The 25634-nt window shown below is 45.9% G+C and overlaps 1 protein-coding gene across 4 annotated transcripts in view; it reads left to right on the top strand.

The window, feature by feature from the left end:
* Positions 1-25163, top strand: part of CRAMP1 (cramped chromatin regulator homolog 1) — a 40777-nt gene extending 15614 nt beyond the window's left edge. For 3 of the 4 annotated variants that reach the window (XM_054180535.1, XM_054180534.1, XM_054180532.1), the window contains exons 7-21: positions 3939-4024; positions 4760-4883; positions 5962-6043; positions 7061-8326; positions 9771-9945; positions 13135-13316; positions 14609-14683; positions 16130-16211; positions 17625-17729; positions 18696-18874; positions 19291-19371; positions 20645-20879; positions 21192-21356; positions 22005-22150; positions 24518-25163. In XM_054180535.1, coding sequence (XP_054036510.1) covers positions 3939-4024; positions 4760-4883; positions 5962-6043; positions 7061-8326; positions 9771-9945; positions 13135-13316; positions 14609-14683; positions 16130-16211; positions 17625-17729; positions 18696-18874; positions 19291-19371; positions 20645-20879; positions 21192-21356; positions 22005-22150; positions 24518-24682 — 3148 coding nt within the window. In that variant the 3' untranslated portion in view covers positions 24683-25163. The remainder of the gene's footprint in view (positions 1-3938; positions 4025-4759; positions 4884-5961; positions 6044-7060; positions 8327-9770; positions 9946-13134; positions 13317-14608; positions 14684-16129; positions 16212-17624; positions 17730-18695; positions 18875-19290; positions 19372-20644; positions 20880-21191; positions 21357-22004; positions 22151-24517) is intronic. The other variant, XM_054180533.1, reaches the window with a different exon arrangement.
* The last annotated feature ends 471 nt before the right edge of the window (positions 25164-25634 follow it).

The following is a 25634-nucleotide window of genomic DNA, read 5'->3' as shown; positions in this document are numbered from 1 at the left end:
GTGTCTTTCAGAATTCTGGATACAGGCAGGTCTCTTGCTCTGTGTTGTGCTGAAGAGCCTTTCTAATGCATCAGCCAAGTACACTAAACCATAATAAAGATGAGTTTTAGCAAGCTGAGGTCTAGGGCTTTGCATGATTAAGGCCTTAGTTCTTCTAATTAATTGTTAATGATCTCTGTGAGGTGTAGGTGTTGATTCCATAAAAGCCAGTCTTCTAATGAGACATTTTGGAAACAGGAGTCCTGGCATTTGAAAATATTAATGCTAATCTTCTGACCATAAACTGGAGTGTACCTAACAGTCACATTCTTGGGCAGTTCAGCAGTAGGTGCTCTTGCACAGGTATTTTGTCTGCCAGGTGGAAGGCACATCTTTGCTTCCCTTTTTGTCCTGCATCTCTTGCCACATGTGGTGGGCAAACTTTGTCAGTCAAGCAAAGTGTAGAGAAACAGGTTTCACATTTCCATCATCTTCACCACCTGGATGCCTGCGCCATCTGAATGAATCTCTTGCATGTGTGGGGCAGCCTCATGTCCCATGCAAACTCATTGCATATACCCCATTAGATTAAACTTCCCATCTTGCTTGATGCTACAATTCTGTGACCCACCCTGTTTTTAAGCAGGTCCTAGTTGAATTCCTAACACATTTCTTGCGAGTGTGGTGATACTCCTTTTCCTCAGAGTTCATTGTGCTTGGTAAGGCTTGGCCCTATATTGAAAGCCTTGAGTGAAAGTGAATCCAAAGTAATGAAAAATGAAGATGAACATGCATGATGCTGTTGATATTCTCCTGATGAAGGCAAACATTAGTCTCATTTAATGAGCAGGAAAGGTCAAGAGAGGCTATGGCTGTGAGGAGCTACTTGGCAATTCTCTGCAGGGTGGCTCAAGATGCTGGAGTTCCACATTCCAGTTCCGTGCTTGCTCTGCTTGTGTTGCACATCTTCTCTGGCCTTCTGCAATAATTACATGGTGTGTGGACAAACAAATGGCCCTCTGATGTGCTCCTAAAACAACATTTAAAGTCCTTCTAGCTGAGCTTAAAACCCGGGTCACAGATACTAAATAGTGTTGGAAAACCTAATCAATCAGCTGTTTTAAGTCATGCCAAAGTCTTGGTGTGTAATGGCCCTGGCTGGTCATGGATGTTAAGGCCATTCACTGCTGTGTAGGTCTCTGTAGCTGCCTTCAGCATGTCAGTAACATGTAAGACCAGGTTAGTCCATGGCCTTTGTTACAGTTGTAGTGGAATGCATTTGGGATATTTTAGCAAATAGATCAAAGTTTAGATATCTATAAATGCAAGGGGAGATAATAATCATGCTGTCAGCTTTGGTAACTGGTCTGAGTAGTTGAGCGTGCTCACGTCAGCACTGGCCCACAGGAGCTGCTTGAAGTTTTCACAATCACTAAGGAGGGCAACCACGAAGCAAAACTTCCTTAAAACTTGCAGGGGATCTGAATCCCTGAATCCAGTCCTTTGCTGCTGGTTTTTTTTCATGACAGCACTGCTAACATTGCTGGATTGTGTGATGAGGACGTGGAAACCAAGATTCACAGGAGCGTATCAGAGCTACTCAGAAACCTGTTTGAGTAAACTTAAGCCAAAGCTTTCTTGTTTTGCTTTGCTTTTGGGAGTGAAACATTTTTATTGAACTTGGAATTTGCAACTATATATTTAAAAACAAAAACAACACATTTGAGGAACTATTTTCTGGATATCTTTGTAATTCTGTAGGATTTGTGGATGAGTTTAAAAACCCCAACCAGCTGTAACAAGCCATTAACAAAACGTTGTAAATACACACCAACTAAAGACCAATACAGCTCAGGGCCTGCTAGCCTGTGTGAATTTGCAGTTTAACTCCTGCTTCAAGGTGCTTTAGTGGATTTGTGTGAGGCTACTGTGAAACTTCTCCACTGGAACAGGAGGGAACTTCAGGCATGTCTTTGCTAAGCAAGGAAATAGTTGCACCACTTCTGATTGCTGTCATTAACTCCTTGGAGGAACAAAGAGGACCATAATTGTGGCACGTTCATGCAGCAGCGTTGTCTCCTGTACAACTCTTCTATCACACTCCCTGACTTGATGTTTTCTAGTGGTTGGGTGCACTCATGCATCTCACCTCAACATGAGCTCTAAAAAATTACTACAATGAGCAAGCATTAGTGGAAATAGAGTAAATGTAGTTTTTATTGAATGCCTGTGGTTACAGGCAAAAGGTATTTGTTGTGAATCAGGGGGAGGTGTTAACTTCTGTGTTAACCCATTGAACAGGAAGAGAGATTTCTAGGAGCAATAGTAAAAATTGAAGAGTTTTAGTCAGCTGGGTTTTCAGTTACTGTTCTTGGAAGAAGTAATACTCCCTGGGCAAAGATGTGGAATATGTATCTGGAGTCTGTATTTACTGCAAGTTCTCTAGATTCTGACAAATCCTTTAGGTTTTGTACCAGGCACGTTTATACTGTGCTACTGCTTCTGACTGCTTGCTGAGACTGAAATGGGGGCTTGTGAAGAAAAGTGGAGATTCTCCACCTAAAGATTCAGACCCAAGAGAGAAGTTGTCCAAACATAGACCAGCTGAATTTGAGAGCAGCTAATATATTTCTAGAAGAATTTCCTGTTCTCTTTAATAGCTGAAGCCAGATTAATTTCCAGGTGGGCTTTATCTCTTCTGATTTTCTCCCTGTGCAGCCCCACAGCCTTATAGTTCTCCTGAGTGGTCTGGCCCTTCTTCCAATGACAAACTCTCCTTTTCTCCCTGCATTGTAATCAAACCTCCCTATCCAGCCAGGCCTCTTCCCCAGTGACTCATCTCTTGGCAGATGGGGATAGCCTGTTCCTGTGCCTTCAGGACTTCCCTCTTGAGCAGTTCCAGCCTTCCTGGACTCCTTGGTCCTTCAGGGCTCCTTCCCAAGGGACTCTGTCCACCAGTCTCCAAAACCCACTGGCAGTCCCAGGTGCAGCTCTGCTGCTCCCCATCTTCACTTCTCCCAGACCTGAGAACTCTCTCATTCATTATTGCTGTGCCTAAGACAGCTCCAACCATCACATTCCCCACCCAGTCCTTCTCTTCACAAACAGCAGGTCCAGCAGGTGCCTTCCCTAGCTGGCTCCCTCACCATCTGTTAGGAAGTTCTCTTCCACATGCTCTAGGAACCTGCAGGACTGCTTCTTCTCTGCTGTGTTTTATTTCCAGCAGACCTCAGGGAAGTTGTCCTGCTGGAAGGCCAGAGGTCATGAGCTGTGTGTACATGGGTGGTGTGTTCAGCAGCTCCTGTTAATGGTGCCTGCCATGAGCTGTGTGTACATGGGTGGTGTGTTCAGCAGCTCCTGTTAATGGTGCCTGTCATGAGCTGTGTGTACATGGGTGGTGTGTTCAGCAGCTCCTGTTAATGGTGCCTGTCATGAGCTGTGTGTACATGGGTGGTGTGTTCAGCAGCTCCTGTTAATGGTGCCTGCCATGAGCTGTGTGTACATGGGTGGTGTGTTCACCAGCTCCTGTTAATGGTGCCTGTCATGAGCTGTGTGTACATGGGTGGTGTGTTCAGCAGCTCCTGTTAATGGTGCCTGTCATGAGCTGTGTGTACATGGGTGGCGTGTTCAGCAGCTCCTGTTAATGGTGCCTGCCATGAGCTGTGTGTACATGGGTGGTGTGTTCACCAGCTCCTGTTAATGGTGCCTGCCATGAGCTGTGTGTACATGGGTGGTGTGTTCAGCAGCTCCTGTTAATGGTGCCTGTCATGAGCTGTGTGTACATGGGTGGTGTGTTCACCAGCTCCTGTTAATGGTGCCTGCCATGAGCTGTGTGTACATGGGTGGTGTGTTCAGCAGCTCCTGTTAATGGTGCCTGCCATGAGCTGTGTGTACATGGGTGGTGTGTTCAGCAGCTCCTGTTAATGGTGCCTGTCAATTCTTCTGTCCAACCTGCTCAGGGCTACGACTGTTCGGTACAAAGGCAGAAACCTTCGTATCAAAGCTCCAATGTGCAGGGCCTTGAAGAAGCTCTGTGATCCAGATGGTAAGTAAGAGACACTGGAACCCCAAAATTTTAACAGATTGTTACAGGAACATGAGAGAGACTAGGCCTGTCCTGGTGTGTCCATCCCTGGTAGGGGAATTGGTGCCATTTGACATTTGTGTTCGGCATAGACACATCCCTGTTATCTTACTTACCCTGTTTGCTTGTGTGAGCCCAGTAACTTTGGCAACACTCAGTTCTCTAAGTATTGGAGTCTTGAAGTCTGTTACTAGCTAGATTGAAAAGGGAGAAGCTACTCCAGGCAACATGGCTGCTGCTTTTCCAGTTGTGCTTTCACCGTGTGTAGTCCCTCATGCCAGTGAATAAGCAGCAGTATATTCTTCAGCATGGAGCACTTCAGATTATTTTTCCTCTTCTCCTGTTCAGCTGTGTCTGAAGTTCTCTTTATTTTTTTTTTCCTTCCTTTCCCCCCAATAATTAGAATCAATGCAGCTTAAATACTATACCTGTTCAACATTCCCAACCAAATGATTTTGACCCTACTTATTCAACTGGAAGCTCCAGTACACTGCAGTGGCCAAGGGAAAAAATAAACATGCTGGTCCAGGAGATAATGGAAGGGAGCAGGCTCCACTGGTGGAGCTGAGCTGCCTAGGTCTTCTGTAGGTGATACTGCTGTTTCCAATGCTTTTGTTCCATGTAACTTGAGTGTGCAGTGTTATGACAGAGTTGTCTTGCTTTGATCCATGCCCCTTGTGCTACATCTCCCTTCAGGTGTTAGTGATGAAGAAGACCAGAAGCCAGTACGTCTTCCTCTCAAGGTCCCTGTGGAGCTGCAGCCACGAAATAATCACGCGTGGGCTCGAGTTCAGAGTCTTGCCCAGAATCCACGGCTCAGGTAACGAAGAACTGATTGTGGTACTCACAACAGGGAAATGTACAAGCAGCATTCTAGCATCTTCCTCTCTTCAGGGTCCTCTTTGCCAGCTGGGCAGTCCACATTTGATAATGCAGTTTGTATTTACTCTGAAGGCTTTGTCCAACCCGAGTGCATGGTTGTTGTGAGCGTGAGATCCCAGACTCGAAAATTAGATTAATATTGCTGCTCTTGGTATCTTTTAATTTGACTAATGACAGGAGCTTCTAGAGCTAGAGATTAGTACACTTTGTGCCACTTGCAGTGTGCTCTGACAGCTGGGTTTAAGTGCAATGGAGATAAGCAGCATTAGTTGTAAAAAATACATCGAACATCCCACAAGACAGAAGCACAGGAATGGGAAGTAAACTCATGGTCAAAGGTGCCTGCAAGCAAGACTCTGAACATTTCAGCTGCAACACAGAGGTGCTAGCAGAAAGGAAGGTGTTTGTAACTTTGTCCTCCTTGTGCAGTGTAGTTGGTGCTGTTGTTTCAATGTCATCAGTGGCTGTTCAATCAAGCACTTAGATCTAGTCAAAAACTTGGGGCAGAAAACATGAGGCCTCTCTGCTGTTGATTGTGCTTTCAAGTGGAGTACTGCAGTTTGGTGACCAAAGATCATGCAGAGAGGCTAACAAGGATTTGTAGCATTAGGTTTATTTTGTGAAGTGCTTTGAGAGCAAAAAGTAAATATTTGTGGTAGCTTTGTGCCTTCACTGCACTTCTGCGGTTTACCTGAGTCTTGTCATCTTTTCCTATCGTATTCCATCAGGAGAAACTGGTATCTTGACTCATGGCAACCAGATTTATCTGATAAGCTTCTAGATCTTTCTCAGTGGTGTTACCTAAAGTTGTGGGATGACATGTTTCTGGTTTTTTGTTGGTTTTTTTTCCCCTTGGCCTGTTTGTTTTTCTTATTTTGGTATTGATAGGTGAGTTCTCTCTGCTTGTATTGCGGAGTGCCACTTTCTTCTCTAAATTCCCTTGCTGGCATCAGGCCTGTGATTTGAATTTCTGCTGACCTTTCTCTGTCCCCTTGCCTTGTTTCTCCTGCATACAGGATGATTGTGGAGTTACACCGTAAGGTCTCCAGCCTCATTGAGTTCCTGAAGCAGAAATGGGCTCTCCATGAAGTGCGTATGGTATCCTTCTGCTCAGCTGGTTCTGGGTGCTGTGTCCTAGGAGCAGTTCTCTTCCTATTCTAAATTAATTTTTGCAATGGATCTGTGATTCTACCTCATACATTTACCAGCCCATGCTTAGGAAAGGTAGAGGTCAGTATCTCAGTGTCAACCTTTCATGGGAAATGCCATCATACTCCACTTGCACCTCAACTCTCCTCAGATCCCCTGCAAAGCTGTCAGCGATAAAGGGAGCTCCTTGCCTTTATTCTGTTTCCTTAAGCAGTGAGTGTAGTCTGTCCTGTTACAGGTGTGTGACCACCACAGAGGCCTGGGTAATGACCAACTACTTTGTTTCCAGGTTCAGCAAAGAGATTAAGGACAGATCTTCCCACTTGCTCCATGCAGCTCAGCAAATGAAGGCTTAAGCTTCTTGTCTCAGTAGCTCTGCTGCCTGTTACCTATCTGTACAGTCTGAGCCATACAGCTTTAGAGATAGCCCTTACCTCTGACCTTTGATCCATGGAGTAGAAGGATTTGTGAGTTAACAGCCATTGTGTTCTGATGACTGGTATGCTATCTCCTGGGTTTGGTCCTTTAATTTAGGCTTTTTACTTTGAGAACCTGGAGGTAGTAACAGCACAGCACTAGAAATGTAGGGGGATGTCGAAACAGGGGAGGTGAAGGTTACTGCTCAGGAAGGGGAGTCTCTTGCTGTGCAGTGACATTAGGGTTTTGTGTCTTTGGGGTTTTTTGAGGTATCTTGGTTGGATTTTTTTTTACAATTACATTGGTGTGTGAAGCAGAGAGAAGTAATTTTGCCTGGAACAGAGATGGTGCTTGTAGCAGGTCTTCATCATAGCCTTTATCAGCACAAAAGGACTTCATTTCTCATCAGGCAGTCTTCATATCTGTGCTGAATAGAGAACAGGTCCTTGACCAGCTACTTTTTTGGGGGGGTTAACTTGCAAAGTAGGCTACCAGGTGCTCATTTGGAAGGGGCAGAAGGCTGTTGTGTCCTTGACACATCTCTTTCAGCGTAAAACACTAGAGGAACGGCAGCTTCAAGACTCCAGAGATTCAGAAACACGAGGCAGCTTCTCGGAGGAGAAGGCAATGCTCCATCTCTTCCCAGGAGAGAATTGCACTCTCACTCCACTGCCTGGGGTAGCCAGAGTGGTCCACTCCAAGGCTTTCTGTACAGTGCATTGGCAGGAAACTGGCAAATGCAAACAAAACACGAAGGACTCTCACTTACTACCCCCTGCACAAATCCTGGGCATACAGAGTGGTCAGGGGACAGCGAGGGGACAGCTAAAGTATGCACGGGGAACAGAAGGTAAGGGTGTTGGAAGGGCAGAGAGTACAATGGAGTCAAGCAAACCCTCTCAGCCCACAGCTGAAGTTTCTGCAGGCACTGAAGATGGCACCCCAGAGCCCAGCCTGGTGGAAGGAACAGCTTCACATCTTGGCATCACTAATTCTCTCCAAAAACTGTCTTCTGGACTTCAGGATCCAGGAGGTAACCATGAAAAGCTGAGCTCAGTGGCCTTCTGTGTGGAGGGCAGGGAGGGCCAGGCTAGTGACCAAGCAGCTGTGCTCCCATCGTGCAGCACAGCTTGCGGTTGCAGTAAGATCCCTGATGTGGAGGAGCTCTCTCTGCTCGATCCCTTCCCGCGGTACATGAAGTCCTGTCAGGACCTGATTGTCCCAGAGAAATGTTCTTGCACGGACAAACTGCACGGGAAGGACTCTGCTTCAGCAGCTGGTGATACTTCTCCTGTGGCTTTTCCAAGTGGGAGAAGCGCAGAGACATCTGACTCCTCTTCACAGCTACTGAGAAGTGGCATGGCTTCACCTGTCAGTGGCCCATCCAGATGTGAAACTCAGGGTAGCCACGGCCAGAACCAGCAGCTTGATGCTTGTACCAAGGATATAACAGATGCAGTAATGGAGGATTCTCAAGAGAAGCTGGGCTCCTCGTTTCCACCTCCACCTCAGGGACAATCTAGTACAAAGTCTCTCAAGGATGACCCAAACCGGCTCTCTCAGCAGGTTAGAGAAGAAGGATGGAGTCTACGAACTTCTGAGAGCCTTACCCTGGCTGAAGTCTACCTCATGATGGGCAAACCGAACAAGTTGCAGCTGGAATATGACTGGTTGGCTGTCTTGGAGCCAGAAACCCAGGATGCTAGGGAGCAGACACCTGAGTCAAGTGCTGTTCCTGCATGTACCACCTTTCACAAGCAGAAACTCTTAAACTGCCTTTTAAAACTCATCTCTACTGAAGTCAATCCCAAACCAGTAAGTAGCTCTTGTTCATGCTTCAGGTGCTAAACTCTTATTTAATCTGGGAAATAATCTCCCAGTTGTGTTTTTGTAGTAAATCAATGACTAGCCTTGTCAAGATCTTCCTGTCTTTACAAACACAACCTCCCCTGAAAACAACCCAACCCAGCTTGCTGGAGAGTGGACTTCTCAGTGTGCTGCATTTGCTTTCTACACCACCTCGCAGCTCCTGGTTTGCTGTTAATCTCAGTGATATTACAGTGAGTATTTCATGTGACTGCTGAAAAGATGAGTCATGAGGTTAGGTTAGGTAAGTGCCTTCTGTTCTCTCAAGCTCATAAACCTGTTTAATCAAAGTAGTACGGTGCCACTGAAGGCCACAGGAGCTCTCTCAGAGAGGTGCCATATTGCGCACTCCGGTAAAAAGAGGTAACACAACCTTTTATTTGTCAAATCCCACTTCATGCTCACTGTTTCAGAAAGAGAGACACTTTTCTTGCAGCAATGAACACTGTGGGACTTGAGAGACATTCAGGAGGCCAGGCTGGTATTTACTGTCTGACAGAAAATGCTGCAGGCTTTCTGCAAGTTAGGCCTTTTCAGATCCTCTGCATCAAATGGTGGAAGGAACCATTACATTTTTGCCACAAGACACTTCAGCAGAGGAAGAGCTGATTCCTTAGATCCCTGCTGTGTTCTCAAGCTAACACATAGTGAAGCCAAGATGGCCAGTGGCCAGCTGCTGTGGCTCTTTTCCTTCAGATGAAGATAACCAGCACAAACCACACCGCAGCAAATCACACTGCAGTCAGGTGTGGGTGGAAATCTTAGGTCTCTGGGTGCACACAGATCCCTCAAAAAGGGAGCATTGTCTAGAAAAGGGTTTAAGCAACTTAAGGAAATAACTGTATGGGCATGGAAAACAGTGAGGCACCTTGGCCTGTGCCTCCTGTTCCTGCTGTATCAGTGTGAGATGGGAGAAGTGAGGGAACTGAATTCATATCTATTGCTCTCTACCTAATTAGAGTTAAGAGCAAAGTATTTTTATCCAGGTATGCTGCTAATCAGAGGAGGAGCCCTCTGGAACTAGAGCTTGTGCAAATTAGTTTTGCACTGAATTAAACCCAACATCTTTTCCATTACTGTGACATATTTCAGTGTTTACCTTTTTTAATGTCTCTTTTGAAATGCTTCCCCTGGGCTGGCCCAGCACACTGTGTGAAGTTTGAGGGCTGGCTTGTTTGTGACAGAACTTGGTGCTAACGAGCCCATGATGTTTAACACTGCTGAATGCACAGAAGGGAATCTCAGCTGCCCACTACCCCCATCCAGGGGTTTTGGTTTTAATGGTTTAAAAGTGGTGTGTCAGTTGGGTTTTGTTAAGCTGCTTCAGCAGGCCGAGTCTGGCAGTGCGCGTGGCAGCAGCACCGGATTGATTTAACCTTGGGTCCGTTTTCAGACACCAGAGATGAGCTCTGTTGCCACGTCGCCTATAAAGCCTGCTCAAGAGGAGCAGTCCCTGACTCCTCCAGGAAAGGTGATTGCCATCAGCACCAGGAGTCCAGGCTGTGCAAGAAATCAGGCTGCCCTTCGCAACAAGGCTTTTTCTCCTGGTGCTGCCTCCAGCTCCTCAGGTGAGTAGTTACAAAATGCCTTTTCAAGAGCTCAGACCCCATGGTGGCTGCATCCCAGTGGTGCAATGCTGGGAAAATGGGTGTTCCTGCTCTTGGAACTTGACTGCTTAAGAACATTATTACCATGTGTTAACTAACTTGCTTTAAAGCTGTCCCAGATTGAGCTGGAGCTGACAATCCAGGAGAACTCAAAAGTCACAGGAGATGCTGGCATTTGTTAGGAGCTGGCTGATACAAGGTGTGGAATCTTGAGAGAGCACAGGCTTGCAGAGCAGGAGAGCAAATACATGGTGTAAAGCTTGGTGATAAAATAATTACTGGGCATTTTCTGTGCCATTCTAGAACAGGAATGATGACGAGTTGCCTTTCCTTTTAACAGAAAATACAGCTGCTGTGGCTTGTGAGCCCCAGTGTGCAACCAAGAACACCAGCTTGAGTTTTCAGTCCAGTTGCATTTTCCAGCAAATGTTTTATGACTTCAGAAAAATCTGTGACAATGTCAGGGTTACTTGGAACAATTGTGATTCTTACACTGCCATTTTCACACCCATGCTTTAAGAAGCACTGGGCCATAAGCTATTTTTAACTGATGCTGTAAACCACTTGTGCTCTGTGTGGTTTTTGTTTTTAAATGGCATTACAGCAATTTCATCTTTGTCTAAAGCTTCATTGTGCTTACTGACAGAAACAAAGGTGTAGTTATCTAGTAAAAGCCAATAATTGAATAGATCAAAGATAAATCATCATATTTCAGTGAGCTATACAGCTTTGAAGGAATGGGTTGTCCAGGGAGGTGGTTGAGGCCTTGTCCTTGGAGGTGTTTAAGACCAGGCTGGATGAGGCTCTGGCCAGCCTGATCTAGTGTGGGGTGTCCCTGCCCATGGTAGGGGGGGTTGGAACTAGATGATCTTGTGGTCCCTTCCAACCCTGACTGATACTATGATACCTTTGTAAATCATACTTGCAAGTAGAATCAAACTTCTTTAGCTCACCACATTCACCTTCCTGAGCTTGTACCTTATGCTTCCCTAGCATTCTGGTAATCCTTTCTGAAGCATTTGAATAAGGGTAAGGACCATCCACTGAGGCTACCATACAGAAACAACAAGAAGGTTAACACTTTGTATGTGATCCCCCAGAAACAGATAACTGTCCTGTTTACAGAGAACTTCAGAGATGAAACCCAATGCAGTTGTCTACATTTAGTCTTTGATTCACATCAGTGACCTGCGGGTAGGGCTGCACAGAGCTGTGGTTGAACACATTACAGTGAGGCACCCAGCCTTTAGTGCAAAGTCAAGCAGTGATAAATACAGGTTCCTGTTTTGTACAGTGTTCCTGTGTTCCTGCTTTTGTACAGTGCCAAACTGGCTTCAGCTGAGCTGTTTGGCTCATGGAAAGGAGCAGCAGCAGTGTGTTGAGCACAACAACCCAGGTAGTTCATCAGTTTAGCTTCCCAGCAGTTCTGCCCAGGGTAAGGCACTCAGCAGAGGCCTCAGATAATGCCATTCCAGCAGGTCAGATACCTGAGCAAGTCTGATAGCTTCACCTTAAGTTGTGTCATTTTGGTAGGTAAACTGAATTCCTTTGTACCAGCCCTGCTAAGTTCTGTATCTGAAGTAGGGTTGTTCGTGGTCTGGATTGCAACCTTCAGCATGCAGTAATTGTCCAGCCTCTTTGTGTGCTCACACACAGAGCTCTTGACTGGCTGCAGCAGTTTGGCTGTTGGAAAGCAAACTGCTAAGTTGCTTTTGTTGATGAGCCTTCCAGGGGCATTCCCTCAGACTTTGGTCCTGAGTCCATCTGGGTGCTCAATGCTTTTTCATCTTTTGGGTTTCTTTAATTAAATCGATCTGTCCACTCTAGAAGTACTGAAAGTGCTGACAGACTGACAGCTCCACAAAAGCCACACAGGTAGGTGGAAAGACACAAAAAGAGGAGGAAGAGAGTCATGCAAAGAGACTTGGAAAAAGTGAAGCAACATCACCTGTAGTGCATAAAATGCCATTATGTAATCAGGGCTGCATCCCTTGATTACTTCATTTGAAAGCTAATACTGTGTGTATTATTAACAGTTCTAACCTCTATCAGATTCTGTGTTGTTCTGCATTTAATTGTTTTGAGATACCTTGGCACAATGTAATTTTAAATAATGTTTGGAAAAACAGTAGAACCTAGAGCAGCAGGGTGGAGGTGGCAACTTTGTCTTTCACGTAGGCATATAATAAAACCTGCAGTTTTGTTTACCAGGTGAATGATGTTCAGTGTTCTTCAAAACGCTTCTAGAATGCTGTTGTATATCCCTATCCCTGCATTAGTGTGGCCCAGGCTGGTGCTGGGTTGTCTTACTGCCCAGGGAGGCAGCAGGCATGACTAAGAGTTGTTACCCACTTGACTTCTTCCCTCTCTGGGTGAGTCAGGAGCCTGCTGCCTCCCAGCTGAAATCTGCAGCCCATCAGCAGAGGCTTGAGCCCTGTGCCAAGTGTGGGAGCAATGCGAGTGTGACAGTAGCTGTCGCCGTGTGTTGTGACGAGGCCCAGTCGTATATGTGCAGTGAACTACTGTGGGAGAGAGGCAGGTACACTTCTGGGCTCTCTCAGAATGACCTGCTCACAACACTGGTTTTCATCCTAGCTGGGTGCCTGCAGAGTGGGCACAGCACTGTGAGATTCACCAACAGGTTTTTTAAGCCCCAATGTAAATGGAGAAGTTCTCCCCAGACCAGATGCCATTATTTCAAAGTGCCAAATATATTTCTAAGACAATCTGTCTTTTGGAAGGTCTTTTGCCAAACTGATCCCTGCTGTTTCATGTCTCTGTCACCAGAATCATTTTATTGGGGGTGCACTTTGAATCACTATGGGGAAGGGGTGGGGGGTGTAATTAAAACATAAACAGTGTAGGATGAGTCTGTGTTTGTATGATCTTCCCCTCCCAAAGGAATGATGTTTAGTGGGAAGGGCCCTCAACAAGAGAAATTGTTTAACAAGGTCTGTGTGAGGCTTAAATTCTAGTTTCTATAGTAGCATAAAACTGCTTTGAACTCCCTTCTTCCAAGGATTTCAAGTCAAGGGAGCATTTGCAGTGTCCATGCGAAGCCGGTAAATGCTGTCAGTGTGCAGGTGAGGACTGGAGAGCTCGTGTTTTGAGATCACAAAAAGGTGTTTTCACTTCATTTGAATCTTCTAGGTTTGAGAAACCTCCCTAGACCTCTCTTGGTGGCTGGTCCTTCAAATTCTGGAAGCACTGATGCTGATGGTGGACTCTTTGCAGTTCCTACAACTCTGCCACCCAACAGCCGCCATGGGAAACTGTTCCTGCCTAGCAAAGAAGCAGAGCTGACCTTCCGGCAGCACCTGGACACAATCAGTGTAAGTGAGGTGACTGAAAGAGAAGTAGCTCATTGTGCCTGTGTTACAGGGTACTTTGGCTTGTCAGAAAGTATGAGCTTCCCTGGGAAGCTGTGTCTCTAGTGATGTTCAAGCATAGCACTGTAATAGCTGAAATTAGTCAGATTTTGACTGTATAATTATGTTTTGAAGTGAGATTACCTCTTCAGACCTGAAAAGCCATCATGCACCCCACAGAACTGTTCTGCTCTATAGGTTTGGTAAAATCTATCCTTAATACAACCTCACTGCTGTATGCAATTCAGATGCTCACTTTTACATACACAGTCTCAGGAACAACTTCATAGTGAACTACAGTAAGTAAGTAGTGGGGAGGAAGCTTTCTTGCCACTTGCCTCAGAGTAGTTCCAAAGAATGGGTATTAATATAGAGACAGGCACTTGAGGCCAGCAGGAGCAGGGAAGTCATTCTGCCCCTGTACTCAGCACTGATTAGGCCACACCTCACGTACTGTGTCCAGTTCTGGGCTACTCAGTTTAAGTAGGACATTTTGATTCTTGAATGTGTCCAGAGAAGGGCAACAAAGCTGGGGAGGGGTTTGGAGCACAGCCCTGGGAGGAGAGGCTGAGAGAGTCAGGGTTGCTTGGCCTGGAGAAGAGGAGGCTCAGGGCACACCTTCTTGCTATCTACAACTACCTGAAGGGAGGTTGTAGCCAGATGGGGGTTGGTCTCTTCTCTCAGGCAAGCAGCACCAGAACAGGAGGACACACTCTCAAGCTGTGCCAAGGGAGGTTTAGGCTGGATGTTAGGAAGAAGTTCTTCATAGAGAGAGTGATTGGCCATTGCAATGTGCTGCCCAGGGAGGTGGTGGAGTCACCATCACTGGAGGTGTTTAGGAAGAGACTGGATGGGATGCTTGGTGCCATGGTTTAGTGAATTAGATGGTGTTGGGGGCTAGGTTGGACTTGATGATCTTGAAGGCCTTTTCCAGCCTGGTTTAATTCTGTTCTATATGATACAGATAGGTATAGATGATACAGATGGAGCCATAAAGTAAGCATATTTTATATACATATAAGGCTTTCTCCCCAGGTTGTGGAATGTGTAGAAAAGAAAAGAGGAAAAATCCAGCTGTTCCTGGTGGGAAATGTTTATACTTTAGCAGAAAAACATATTCTGCTGACTGAACCAGAACTCAGTATTTTAGTAAATAGTTACAATTTCATTGAAAAACAGAGCTGGGGGTGGGGTATGATCTATTCTGTGTCTGCATGCTTAAAGGGCTTCCTAATGCATTTCCTGTTCTTGTCCAGATGCAGTCGGACTTCTTCTTGCCAAAGCCAAGGAAGCTACGGAACAGGCACTTGAGGAAGCCCTTAGTAGTACAGGTCAGAATCCTTTGCACACTGAAAAATGACTGCAGGGCTTCTGCAATAGGTAGCAGTAAGGCCACAAGGACTTGCATCTAACTGAAATTAAAAAAATATCTGAGCTCCTGTGAGGAGAAAGTTCTTCCCTGAGAGAGTTGTTGGCCATTGGAATGTGCTGCCCAGGGAGGTGGTGGAGTCACCATCCCTGCAGGGGTTCAAGAGGGGATTGGATGTGGCACTTGGTGCCATGGTCTAGTCGTGAGGTCTGTGGTGCCGGGTTGGACTTGATGGTCTTTGAGGTCTCTTCCAACCTTGGTGATACTGTGATACTGTGAAAAGCAAACTGAACATGGGAAGGAGCAAGTGTTTTAATCTGTATTTGCATCAAGCCATGTTCTAGTCCCTGTATGAAGGAGGGCAACAAGAGTAGTAGCTGGGGGGGGAAAAATCAAAAAGAGCCCCTCTGCTGAAAGTAGGTTCTGCTCTTTGAGCCTGCTGGTAGTGATGTGCAAAGCAGCTTGTTCATGTGGTAATCCTGATCTGTCAGTGCTAGGCCTGTTCATGCTACTGCCACAAGATCTCATTTTAGATACTTCTTCATGCTTTCTACTCACTAGTGGCTGTTAAACTGGGGTGGGTATAAAGCTCTTTTGTGAAACAAAACATTGTTTGAGAGAACAAGGAGTTCTGGAAAAAAATTGGGACTTGCAAAGAGATCCATGGAAGAGGTAGCTTGCTGTCATGGAACTGAGGTGGGCAGGTGGGCATCACCCTCCTCTAGGTTGCTCTGATAACCCTACAAAAGGGCACGTGCTGCTGTGAAACCACAGGCAGGTGGGAGGACAGACCAGAAATGTGTGTTTCAAGAAACATACAAGAGTACAAGAAATGCAGAAAGAGTGCAAGGAATCTAAACCCAAAATGATGGAGCCTTGTTTGGGGAAAGCAAAGTTTCCAAGTGTCAGTAATACCCGTTTGTCTCTTCTGCTCTGTGTGAGAATAGGAAACCAAGAAATTACATTTGTACTGTTTTTCACTGCTGAGATCCTCTGCTCTATGCAATTCATTTAGTTCAGGAGTTGCCAAGCACACAGAGATGCCTCCTTAATTCACACTTAATTAATGGTAAGGCAAGATCAGTTTGCACACAGGCAAGATCCTGTCCTTCAGTTTACTGCTGTACTTCTGTGGGAGATTTGAAAATGACTGCTTGTCTGATCAGAAAGGGATATAGCTCTAGCTAGCATTTCCCTGAATTTCCCTTTATACTAGCTAGAGAAAAACATGTGATCCTTGTTACTTCTCTCTCAAGATTACACAGACCAGTGTCTATTGTGTGATAGTCAGGTCATGTAAATACTCTGCTTATTCTGGAAGGTATCATGAACTTCTGTGCCTTAAAAAAGAGCTTCACCCTGTGTTCTGTCTTAAACATGTTTGGTTTTTCTCTTGTTTCTCTCACAGAGAACACTGCTCCCCAGGCCTTCTGGAAATCCGTCCCAGCACGTCTGTTCCTTTTCTATCTTATCCAACTCATCCATTACAGGTGAGTCTGATTATCTTACTGCACTTCTCTGCTGCCAGGAGATGGACCAGAAAGTGTAGTAACCTTAAAACTGTACAAAGGACTTCTTTCTAAAGAGAGGAAAACAGGCTTGGAAAGCCACAAATCATTTTACCTGTTACTCCAGTTACTTCCTACAGGACAATGGAATTGTTTTCCTGGGTCATTGTGACACAAGTCATAGTGATGACAGAAACTTTTTTGTCTTCTATTTCACAGTATGGAAAGCAGGGAAAAGTAAGGCATTCTCTACAAGAAGACAAGTTTGTGGACTAAATCACTTAAATAGTTTTGGTTTTTGTCCTACAGGGTGTAGTAATTTGTATGGCTTTTCTAATGCCTTTTCCTAGCACCTGGTTTTGTACAGTACACTCAATATGTTGCCCACTACTCAGACACTTTTGAGTACAATAGTAATGCATCCCACATCTCACAGCATGAGACCTGAATCAGAGAATGGTGGGGGCTGGAAGGAAGCCTCTGGAGAACATCAGTCCAACCCCCCTGCCAGAGCAAGGTCACCCAGGGCAAGTCACACAGGAATGCATCCAGATAGGTCTTGAAAAGTCTCCAGAGGAGGAGACTCCACAGCCTCTGGGCAGCCTGCTCCGTGGCTCCAGCACCCTCATCCCAAGGTAGTTTTTCTTTGTGTTGAGGTGGAACCTCCTGGGTTCCAGTTTGTCTGTTGCCCTTCATCCTGCCACAGGACACCACTGAGAAGAGCCTTGTCCCCTACCCTTCTGATATTCATGAATATCAGTAAGATCCCTTCTAGGTCTTCTCTTTTCCACGCTAAACAGCCCCAGGTCTCTCAGCCTTTCCCATCAGACAGATGTTCCAGACCCTTCATCAACCTCATAGCCTCTATTGGACACTGTAATACATCCCTGTTCTTCTTGAACTGGGGAGCCCAGACCTGAACACAGCACTCCACCTGTGGTCTCAGCAGGGCAGAGAGGCAGGAGAAGCTCCCTCAGCCTGCTGGCCACACTCGTTTTAGTGCACCCCAGGAGACCACTGGCTGCCTTAGCCTCAAGGGCTCATTGCTCTCCCATGGATAACTTCTTGTCCACCAGGACTCCAAGGCCCTTCTCCAGGGAGCTGCTTCCCAGCATATCAGCCCTTAACCTGTCCTGGTGCAGGGAATTGTGCCTCCCTAGGTTATCTTCATTGAAAATACTGAAAGCAGCTCCTGTAACACAGCAAGTGTGGGGTTTTAGCACACACTGGTTAATTTGTGCTACTATTTCAAGTCTGTTTCATCAACTCCATTGCTCTGCATTCCTGGAGCTTGCTACTGCCTCGAATTTGCTTGCCTCCACTGCATTCTGTTGTGCTCTGCTTTAAGGATGTTTAGTTTGAGTTGCTTGAGAAGTGTTCAATCCTTCCCTGTAGGGAGAGGCTCCTTTCGGCCAATCCAGTCCTCACTGACTAAAGCTGCTGTTTCTCGTCCAATTGTGCCCAAAGTTCTTCCAACACAGGCTACCAACCATCTGTCTAGTAAGTAATGTGTTAAACAGCATGAGAGCCATGGTCTGGTGTAGTCTGCATGGTGTTCCTTGGTGGGGGCTGCTGCTGTGCAAGGTGCAAACCAGCTGTGCCAGCTGTACTGCACTTCGTGCAGAACAGGAGCAGTCGGTGGGGAACATTCTCAGCTGGCTTCCTTCCCAGTGCCTGACCTGCAGGCAAAGCAAGGGATTTCTAACCAAAGCTGAGCACTTGGTGATGTGTTGTAAGATGGCTTTGAGAAAAGGGGTTGTGACATATTTGAAAGAAACTTGAAAGCAGGATATCTGCTGATCTGGAATTAGGAATTCTCCACAAAAAAGCCAGACCAGTGTACCCCAAGCAAATAATGTTTTGCAACCAAAGAATAGGTCCCTTAATTAGAATGATCAGTGAGGTGAAAACAGTGACTGCCTCAGTTCTGCATAGAGCATTCTCTGGGGTGGGAAGATGTTTTAAGTGAATTTCAAAAGGTCTGGGTGAGGGTGATCTGCAGCAACTCCAGTTCTTTATATTGAGTCTGAATGGCTGCTAGAGGCAAGATGTTTTTAGAGCTCCTCTAGTAAATCATAGGAAATGGCTAGAAACTGCATAAGCTGCAGAACTGCAGAACTTAACAATTTGCAGGATGAAAAAAAAAGGGGGGGGGGGGTGGAAATGGGAGATAAAGACAGGGAAAGGGGAGAATTGGGATGTTTCTCTAAACTTCTTTGATACACCTGATCGTGTGTTAGAATGGGGCAGAAGAGTTAAACATCTTTGGCTAAAGGAGCATTTTTACTTGTGACTAGGAAGAGCTGAGCCCAGCTGATCAGGTAATTGCCATTTTTTGCAAGTGTTCAGTTTAGACTCTGGGCAGTTTTGAAAGAACATCTTGTAGGTGAGTCACAACAAAGCCATTGCCCCAAGGAAAGCCTTGTAATGTGTTTGGTTTTATTTTTTGCTTGTGTTTCACAAAAGGTGCTATTGACTTGGCAGCTAAAAGTGCTGGTATTATCCCTGGTAGCCCTGTGCCAGTCCTGGATGCAGATGGTTTGTCAGGTGTGTCTCCATTGTCACCAGACAGAGTGACCACGGTGGTGACAGGGCAGGAGGCAACGGCAGCGCATCAGAATGGAGGCTCCATCAGCACTGTAGAGGTCAGAGACTCTTGAGTGTGGCTTTTAAAGTAGTTAAATGTCCTGCTCTTTCCTCGTGTCAGTGAGCTCTAGTAGTAATGATTTTTCAGTGTGCTTTCTCCTGGAGCTTGCTCTTGGACACTTCCATCATGGCAAACCCAACCTGTGTTGTACAGTGTGTTTTGGGGCTGAGGGATCGAATCATCATCATCTTGAACAGGGGTATTTGGGACTGAAGCTGTGATCTCTCCTTGTGGTTTCTGTCACTGAGACCCAGATCCACATCAGTCTGTGTCATTTTCTCAGGGAGTTGATGGGTGATTTTGAAAGGTGTGAGATGTTAGAGGAGCATGGGTGAATGCTGATGGGCACTTGTCTCTTATCTCCCCGTCTGGTGTAAGAGTTTGTCACTCACAGGATTTCTGTTCTGTTTCTAGGGCTCGAGCCAGGGGTGTCGGGTGCCATTCATCAGCCTACCAACACGACCTGAGCAGGAGCCAGTTCCTGATGGCTTCCAGGTAGAGTATGTGGGGAAAGAACAGCTCTCTGAACTAGGCAATGTTCTGATAGCACTACTGGTATTACTGGTTAGACCCCCTTTGCCCCTAGGTAGCTGCACAACATTGCTACTGTTCTGTGGGAATTGAACTCTCTAGCATCTGAAGAAATCTAGGAAAAGCTGCTTAAACTAATGTGGGTGTCATTCCTTAGGAAAGCAAAGAGAAGCTGACAGGCTCTGCCCTCTGAAGAGCAAACAGGTTTTACACATCTCTACATACAGTGGAGGAGTTTAGAACTGCTCTACTCTCTGGTACCTGTGTTTTAGACATCTCAAAAGAAGATTCCAGCAGCTGGCAGTGCTGCTGCTCCTGTGTTGCTGAAGGAGCAATCTTAAGACTGAAAGCATGATTGCAATGCCAGCATCCTCTTCACTGAGTCACTTTATGCTGCATCCTGTAAGTGGCATAAAGTCACTGTGGTAGCACCTAAGTTGTTAAGATTATTGTTGTCCAGTCCACAGCTTTCGTCTCCAGGAGGATCCAGGGCCTTGTGTTAGGTCCTGAAGCGCCTCAGAGTGCAGTTTTCTTTTCAGTGGAAGCACTTCCCACTCTTGCTGTGACAGCTACATTTTAAAAAAGGTCAAGTGAAATTGGTTGGAGAGCATAAAGGAGAGGAAAGTGTGGTTTCTAGCACAGCTGTTAGGACATGAACCTGCTGGGCATTTATTTGTGGCAGCAGGGCTGCAGGTTCTGGTTCTCGCTTTCAGCACAGCCTTGGATATAGTACGTCAGACAAAACGTGGCAGTTCTGTGCTGAGTTATGATGAAGAGACTCCTTAAAAAAATCAGCTGTGTTCTGAACAGTGGCAGTGAAGAGGAGTAAGTCAGCAGTTTCCTTCAAGCAATTACAGGGCCTTTGCTAATACAAAGGCAAATCAGTACTTCTGGGGGGCTGTCCTGTAGATTCATTAAATCACGTTCCTGCATTCTTAAGCTTGTTTCTGTTTGTAGGCTGCACTGAGTGTTCCTTGGAACACTACAGCCTCATTTTTTCAGATGATTTGGCAGGATCTTAGCTGAAGCATATTTGTTTATGCTTACAGATGTTTTTAATTAATACAGATTTATTAAATAGTGCTCAAATGGCAGGAATATTATCTGCTGGATTATTACTCCTATTTTTTTTCCTTCTTAAAGCCTGATGTAATCTGATGCTTAGGAGCTAACCTCTTGCTTTTCAGATTTCCAAGTACTTGATAAATTTCTGAGCAGTTAAGTGTTTCTTTTGCAGGGCACATCAGTCCTTTCTCTCTCAGAGCTGTCCAAGACTCCCCTCCAGAATGGTCTTTCCACTCCTCCGCTTCCCTCATCGGAGGCTTCCAGCACCCGGCTCTCTCCTCCCAACGTTTCTGCTCTCTTGGATATTTCTCTGCCTGGCCCACCTGAAGATGTGCTTTCTCAAGGAGAGCCTGCCACTCAAATCAGTGATTCCATCATTGAAATAGCCATCAGCTCTGGTCAATACAGTAAGTCTGACCTTAGCTAACATCTTCCTGTCAACTTAAAAATCAATCTCTGGCATCTTACATTCAGCAAAAACTCTTCCAGGAGGCAGTTCTTGGTTTGTTTGGGTTTGGGTGGGGTTTGGTTTTTTTAGTGTCTGTTGGAAAGAAAATGTGCCCAGCCTTCTTTATTCTTGTTTCCTATCGTATGAAGGAGGAGGCTTTGTTGTTGGTGTGGGTTTTGTGTGGTTTTGAACTTGCCAATCGTAAATTGGTGCGATATCCTGTAACTTTACCCCGTTGACTGAACCAGTGATTCCTGACATTGGCTTGCAGGTGAAGGTGTTTCTCTCTCTCCTGCAAAGCTGAATGGCAGTGACAGCTCCAAAAGTCTTCCGTCCCCATCCAGTAGTCCTCAACAGAACTGGATTGCCTCTCCCAGCCACGATCCCCAGTGGTACCCCAATGACTCCACAGACTCGTCTCTCAGCAGCTTGTTTTGTAAGTGTCAGTATGCAGAGAACTGCGACAAACAGAGCTCTTCCCTTCAACACCACCAATCCAGTGTTCATTAGAAATGAATCCTTTGGCAAATCATAAAACCAGCAGGACAATTGTGGAATTCTTCCCTTACTTCTTGCTTTCTTTTCAGCAGTGTTGCCTTGAATCCATTTTTGTTGTTGTTGTTTTGTTGTCTCTTCACAAGTCTGTTCCTGAAAAGATCTTGATGCTAGATTGGGGCCCACACCTTGGGACAAATAATTCCTTGGCAGTTCTGTGTAGTCTGTTTGGAGCCTGACTCATCAGTCAGGTTGACTCATTTTGGTGGTTTTGCCAAAGTGAAGATGCCTGTGGCTCAGCTGTTGGAAAAACAGCCTTTGTTCTGTGCTTGGTGAGCATGATCTCAAAGACCTGAGATCACTGCATTGGTTTGGGGCTTGTTTGGTGGTTTTTTTAATTAGTGTTTAATAGGGCCAGTGCAGTCAGGCTCTGTGCTCTCAGCACTTTGCTGATGGTGTTCATGCTGGCAACACGTTTTTAAGAGAGGAAACAGAGAGCTCTTCCATTTTCTGTGTCCCTGTCCTCCCTTTTGTCCTCCCAGTTGCAAGCATTCAGTTAGTGACTTACTGCTGTGCCTGTTCTTTATAGCAAGTTTCATCTCCCCCGAGAAGGGACGAAAAATGTTGCCAACTCCTGTTGGGACTGCCAGCGGCACCTCCTTGCTGGGACCCAGCCTGCTGGACGGGAACTCGCGGGACTCTTTCGTGTCACGCTCTCTGGCAGACGTAGCAGAGGTATGTCAGCAGTCTGCACCCAGCTGCCTTGCCCAGGCTGGTGTTACTGTGGGCTGGCCACCATACTTTCCTGAGGTACTTCAGGCAAAGATGCTTTGACATCTGCACTCCAGCTTTGGTAAAACAGGGTTGCAGTCTTAATGGAAATACATACAACTCCTCGAGGGTAAAGGCACCAGAGCTGGTGCCAGAACCTGTTGTGAGCACCTTCCACCCAGGTGGGTGCTGCTAGGTTGTGTTCACCTTGTTGGACAGAACTTTGTTTCAACAAAGAGTTACAGTCTTCTGGTTTGTGTATCCTGCTTTGCAGAGCAGGAAATGGAAATACTGAAGATGAGGGAAAGGTTAATTCTGATGCAGCTGCAGTACAGTTGGAGGGCTGTTAGGGAAAAATAAACAGCTATTTCCTGACTGTTCCTTCTGGACCCAATAATAAGTTACCTGAGAGAATGGTAGAAGGTTCTGTGCTGCTGAGTTTTCTCTCTCAGTGGAAATATCCTTCTGTTTTGAAATCTTTCAAAGTGGTAGAGTGAAGACCAGCAGTTACTAAAGCTTGGATTTGCTTGAGGACAGAGCCAGACTAGAGGCATGAACCGTTGAGACATTATGGAATTCAGCAAGGATAGATGCTAGGTCCTGCCCCCAGGAAGGAATAATCCTGACAGCAACACAGGCTGGACACTTGACTGTTTAGGAAACAGCTTTGCTGAGGGGTACCTGAGCATCTTGGTAGATAGCACACTGAATACAGGCCAGGATGTGCTGGGACAGCTGAGCCCACCATATAATGTTGTGGGCTGTTGTTTAAACATAGCCAGTAGGTTGAACAGTCATGATTATCCTGCTCCACTCAACAGCTCTGAAACCATGTCTAGAATATCATGACCAGTTGTAAGCACCCAATACAGGAAGCACACAAATTAACTGGAGCAAGTCCAGCAGAGGACCAGCCACCAAGACTTCTAGGGAGCTGAAACACCTCTCTGTGAGGAAAAGCTGATGATACTGGACTTGTTCAACCTGGAGGAGGCTTTGTGGGGGGGGGACGACCTAACTACATACTGGTGTTTATGGCGAGGACATCAAGATGATGTAGCCAGGGCCTTCACAGAGTAGAGATGCATGGTTGGAGGAACAAGCAAAAGCTGAATTGAGAAAGGTTCTGACTACACAGAAGGAAGAAACTTCTTCACCCTGAGGACAGGCAGGCAGGAAACAGGTTGTCAAGAGTTGTGCAGTATCTGTCTGCACAGCTTTTCAAGACTAGTATGCATGAAGCCCTGAGTAAGCTGGTCTGTCCTAGGTGATTCTGCCTTGAGCAGCAGTTTGAACTAGAGACCTATTCAGGTTCCTTCCAGTCTTAATTATCCTAGTTTCCATTTATTGACTCAGTGTAACATCATTGTGTCTTTGTGGGAGTTTGCCCTGCTGGAAGGAAAATGTCATTCCTCCATTTCCTTTTGGATTTGGATAAGGAGGTTCTGTACAGACCTTCTAATCAGAAGCTGCAGTAAGCTCATGGTATTTTAATATGCCCTTGGCAGCTTCAGACTCCACACAGAGCTCCACTTCCTGGCATAGGTAAGAAGGTTTCTGCTTACTTGGTGGTGAAAAATCTGTCAAGGTGTGTGTTAATCTACGATGATTTGTATGGATTGGAAGTGATACTGCAGCCCTTGATCTTACAAATGCCTTCAGAAGAAAACAGGCTAAACCACCATTTTAGGCACACCAGAGCAGCTGTTGTGGCACATGTGGGTATCTGTGAGAATCTTCAGAGGAAGAAAGTATCCTTTAAAAATGGCTTTAATGATAAGATCATTTTGGTCTCTTTGGTGTCCTGCAGAATCAGGTTTCATTTACAAATGCAGTTTTGCTGTCAGAAGTAAGAGCTGTAGAGTTGTTTGTGCAGTGCATCTGCTAGTGCATCTTATGCTGCTGAGTTAAGAGACCATAGGTTGCTTTAAGAGGCTTCCACTGAGCTACAGATAAGAGCTGTTCTGTAACTCAGAATAAGGGCATCTTTCCTTTGAGGAGAAGCTGGGAATAAAGATGAGGGAATAAAGATGCTCAGAAGAAGCAGCAGGCACAAATTGAAACAGACAGAATTCCACCTGAACACAAGAAAACATCTGTAATGTGAGGGTGGTCAAACACAGAAACAGGCTCCCCAGAGAGATTCCTGTATTGCCATTCATGGAGATACTTCAGCACCTGGCCAGGCAAGGTCCAGGACAAGCTGTTCTAGCTGAACCTACTTGAACAGAGTGGTTGAACAAAATGACCTCAAGATGTCTCATCCATCCTAAAGTTCTGTGAAATTTCCAGTGAAAAGTAGCTCTTCTTTTTCTCTCCTGTCTCTTCTAGGTGGTGGATTCCCAGCTGGCATGCATGATGAACGAGAACAGCATCGATTACATAGCACGTTTCAATGACCTTGCCCAGGAACTGTCAATACCTGAGCCAACCCGCAGGGAAATTCTCTTTGATGGAGGAGCTGGTGGTCCCCCAGTTGGGGATCTCTCACAGTGAGTGTATGAGACCAGCAGGCTGGAGTAGACCGTTCAGCTGAAGTTGGAGCTTGCAGTGCTGGCTCGTGGCAAGGGCAAGTAGTAGAGAAGCAGCTGAGGCTCAGTTGTCTCTGTCTTCTGTGCTTCTTTCTAAAGGTGAAGCATTGTCTTCAAAGGTCTGAAGAAGTACTTGCCAGTCCTGGAATGTGCAATATACTGGGAACAAGAAAACAGGGAATGGTGTTAGAGGAAATGGTGTGTTCCCTGCATCAGTGATGTCAGATGGCAAGTTTATGGGATGGTCCTGGACTTGTTCTTGGGAGTGGCCTAAGCAAAAAGCTCAAGCAGGAAAGGTTATTGCCAGAAGCTCCCTTACATGAATTACTTTTTTGTGTAGTAATCAAAATGCCACGAGTTGGGATCCACATTGGAGTTGTGAAGGGTGGGGGTGGGTATGGGAACTGTTTTGCATCTTGATTTGTCCTAGTTGGCACTCTCTTAGTCAGTCAAACTGAAGTTCCTTGCACTCTCTTCAAAGGCACCATGACTCTGCTTTGTTTTGATAGACCTTTGTGTTTCTTGGGCTCTTGGTGCTCTCTTGCTGTTTAACCATTCCAGCAGGGGCACCTGCCTGCTTTCTTGTTTTGCTGGGGAGCTCTGATTCACCCTACCCCCAGACTGCATGGATCCTTGGGGAGTTTCCTCTGTCCCATGTCACAGTCATCATCATCCTGTCTGCACTCATGTTCTCCACCTTCTGAGACTGTTCACTACATTGCACAGTTCACCCCACGAGCGCTTGCTTGCTTTCCCTGAAGAGTGGTTGCTTTGTAAGGCAGGAAAGACTTCAAAAGACCTTACTGGAACCACTAGGAAAGCCTTGTCCTAATTAGTCTTGGCTGTGCTGGAAACCTGTATATATTGTGCCATCCTTCTTCACAAAAACTGAGGACTTCCCTGGGAGAGGTAATAGG

Source organism: Dryobates pubescens, chromosome 4 (assembly GCF_014839835.1).
Source record: "Dryobates pubescens isolate bDryPub1 chromosome 4, bDryPub1.pri, whole genome shotgun sequence".
Taxonomy (NCBI): domain Eukaryota; kingdom Metazoa; phylum Chordata; class Aves; order Piciformes; family Picidae; genus Dryobates; species Dryobates pubescens.
This window is presented reverse-complemented; position numbering and strand designations above follow the sequence as displayed.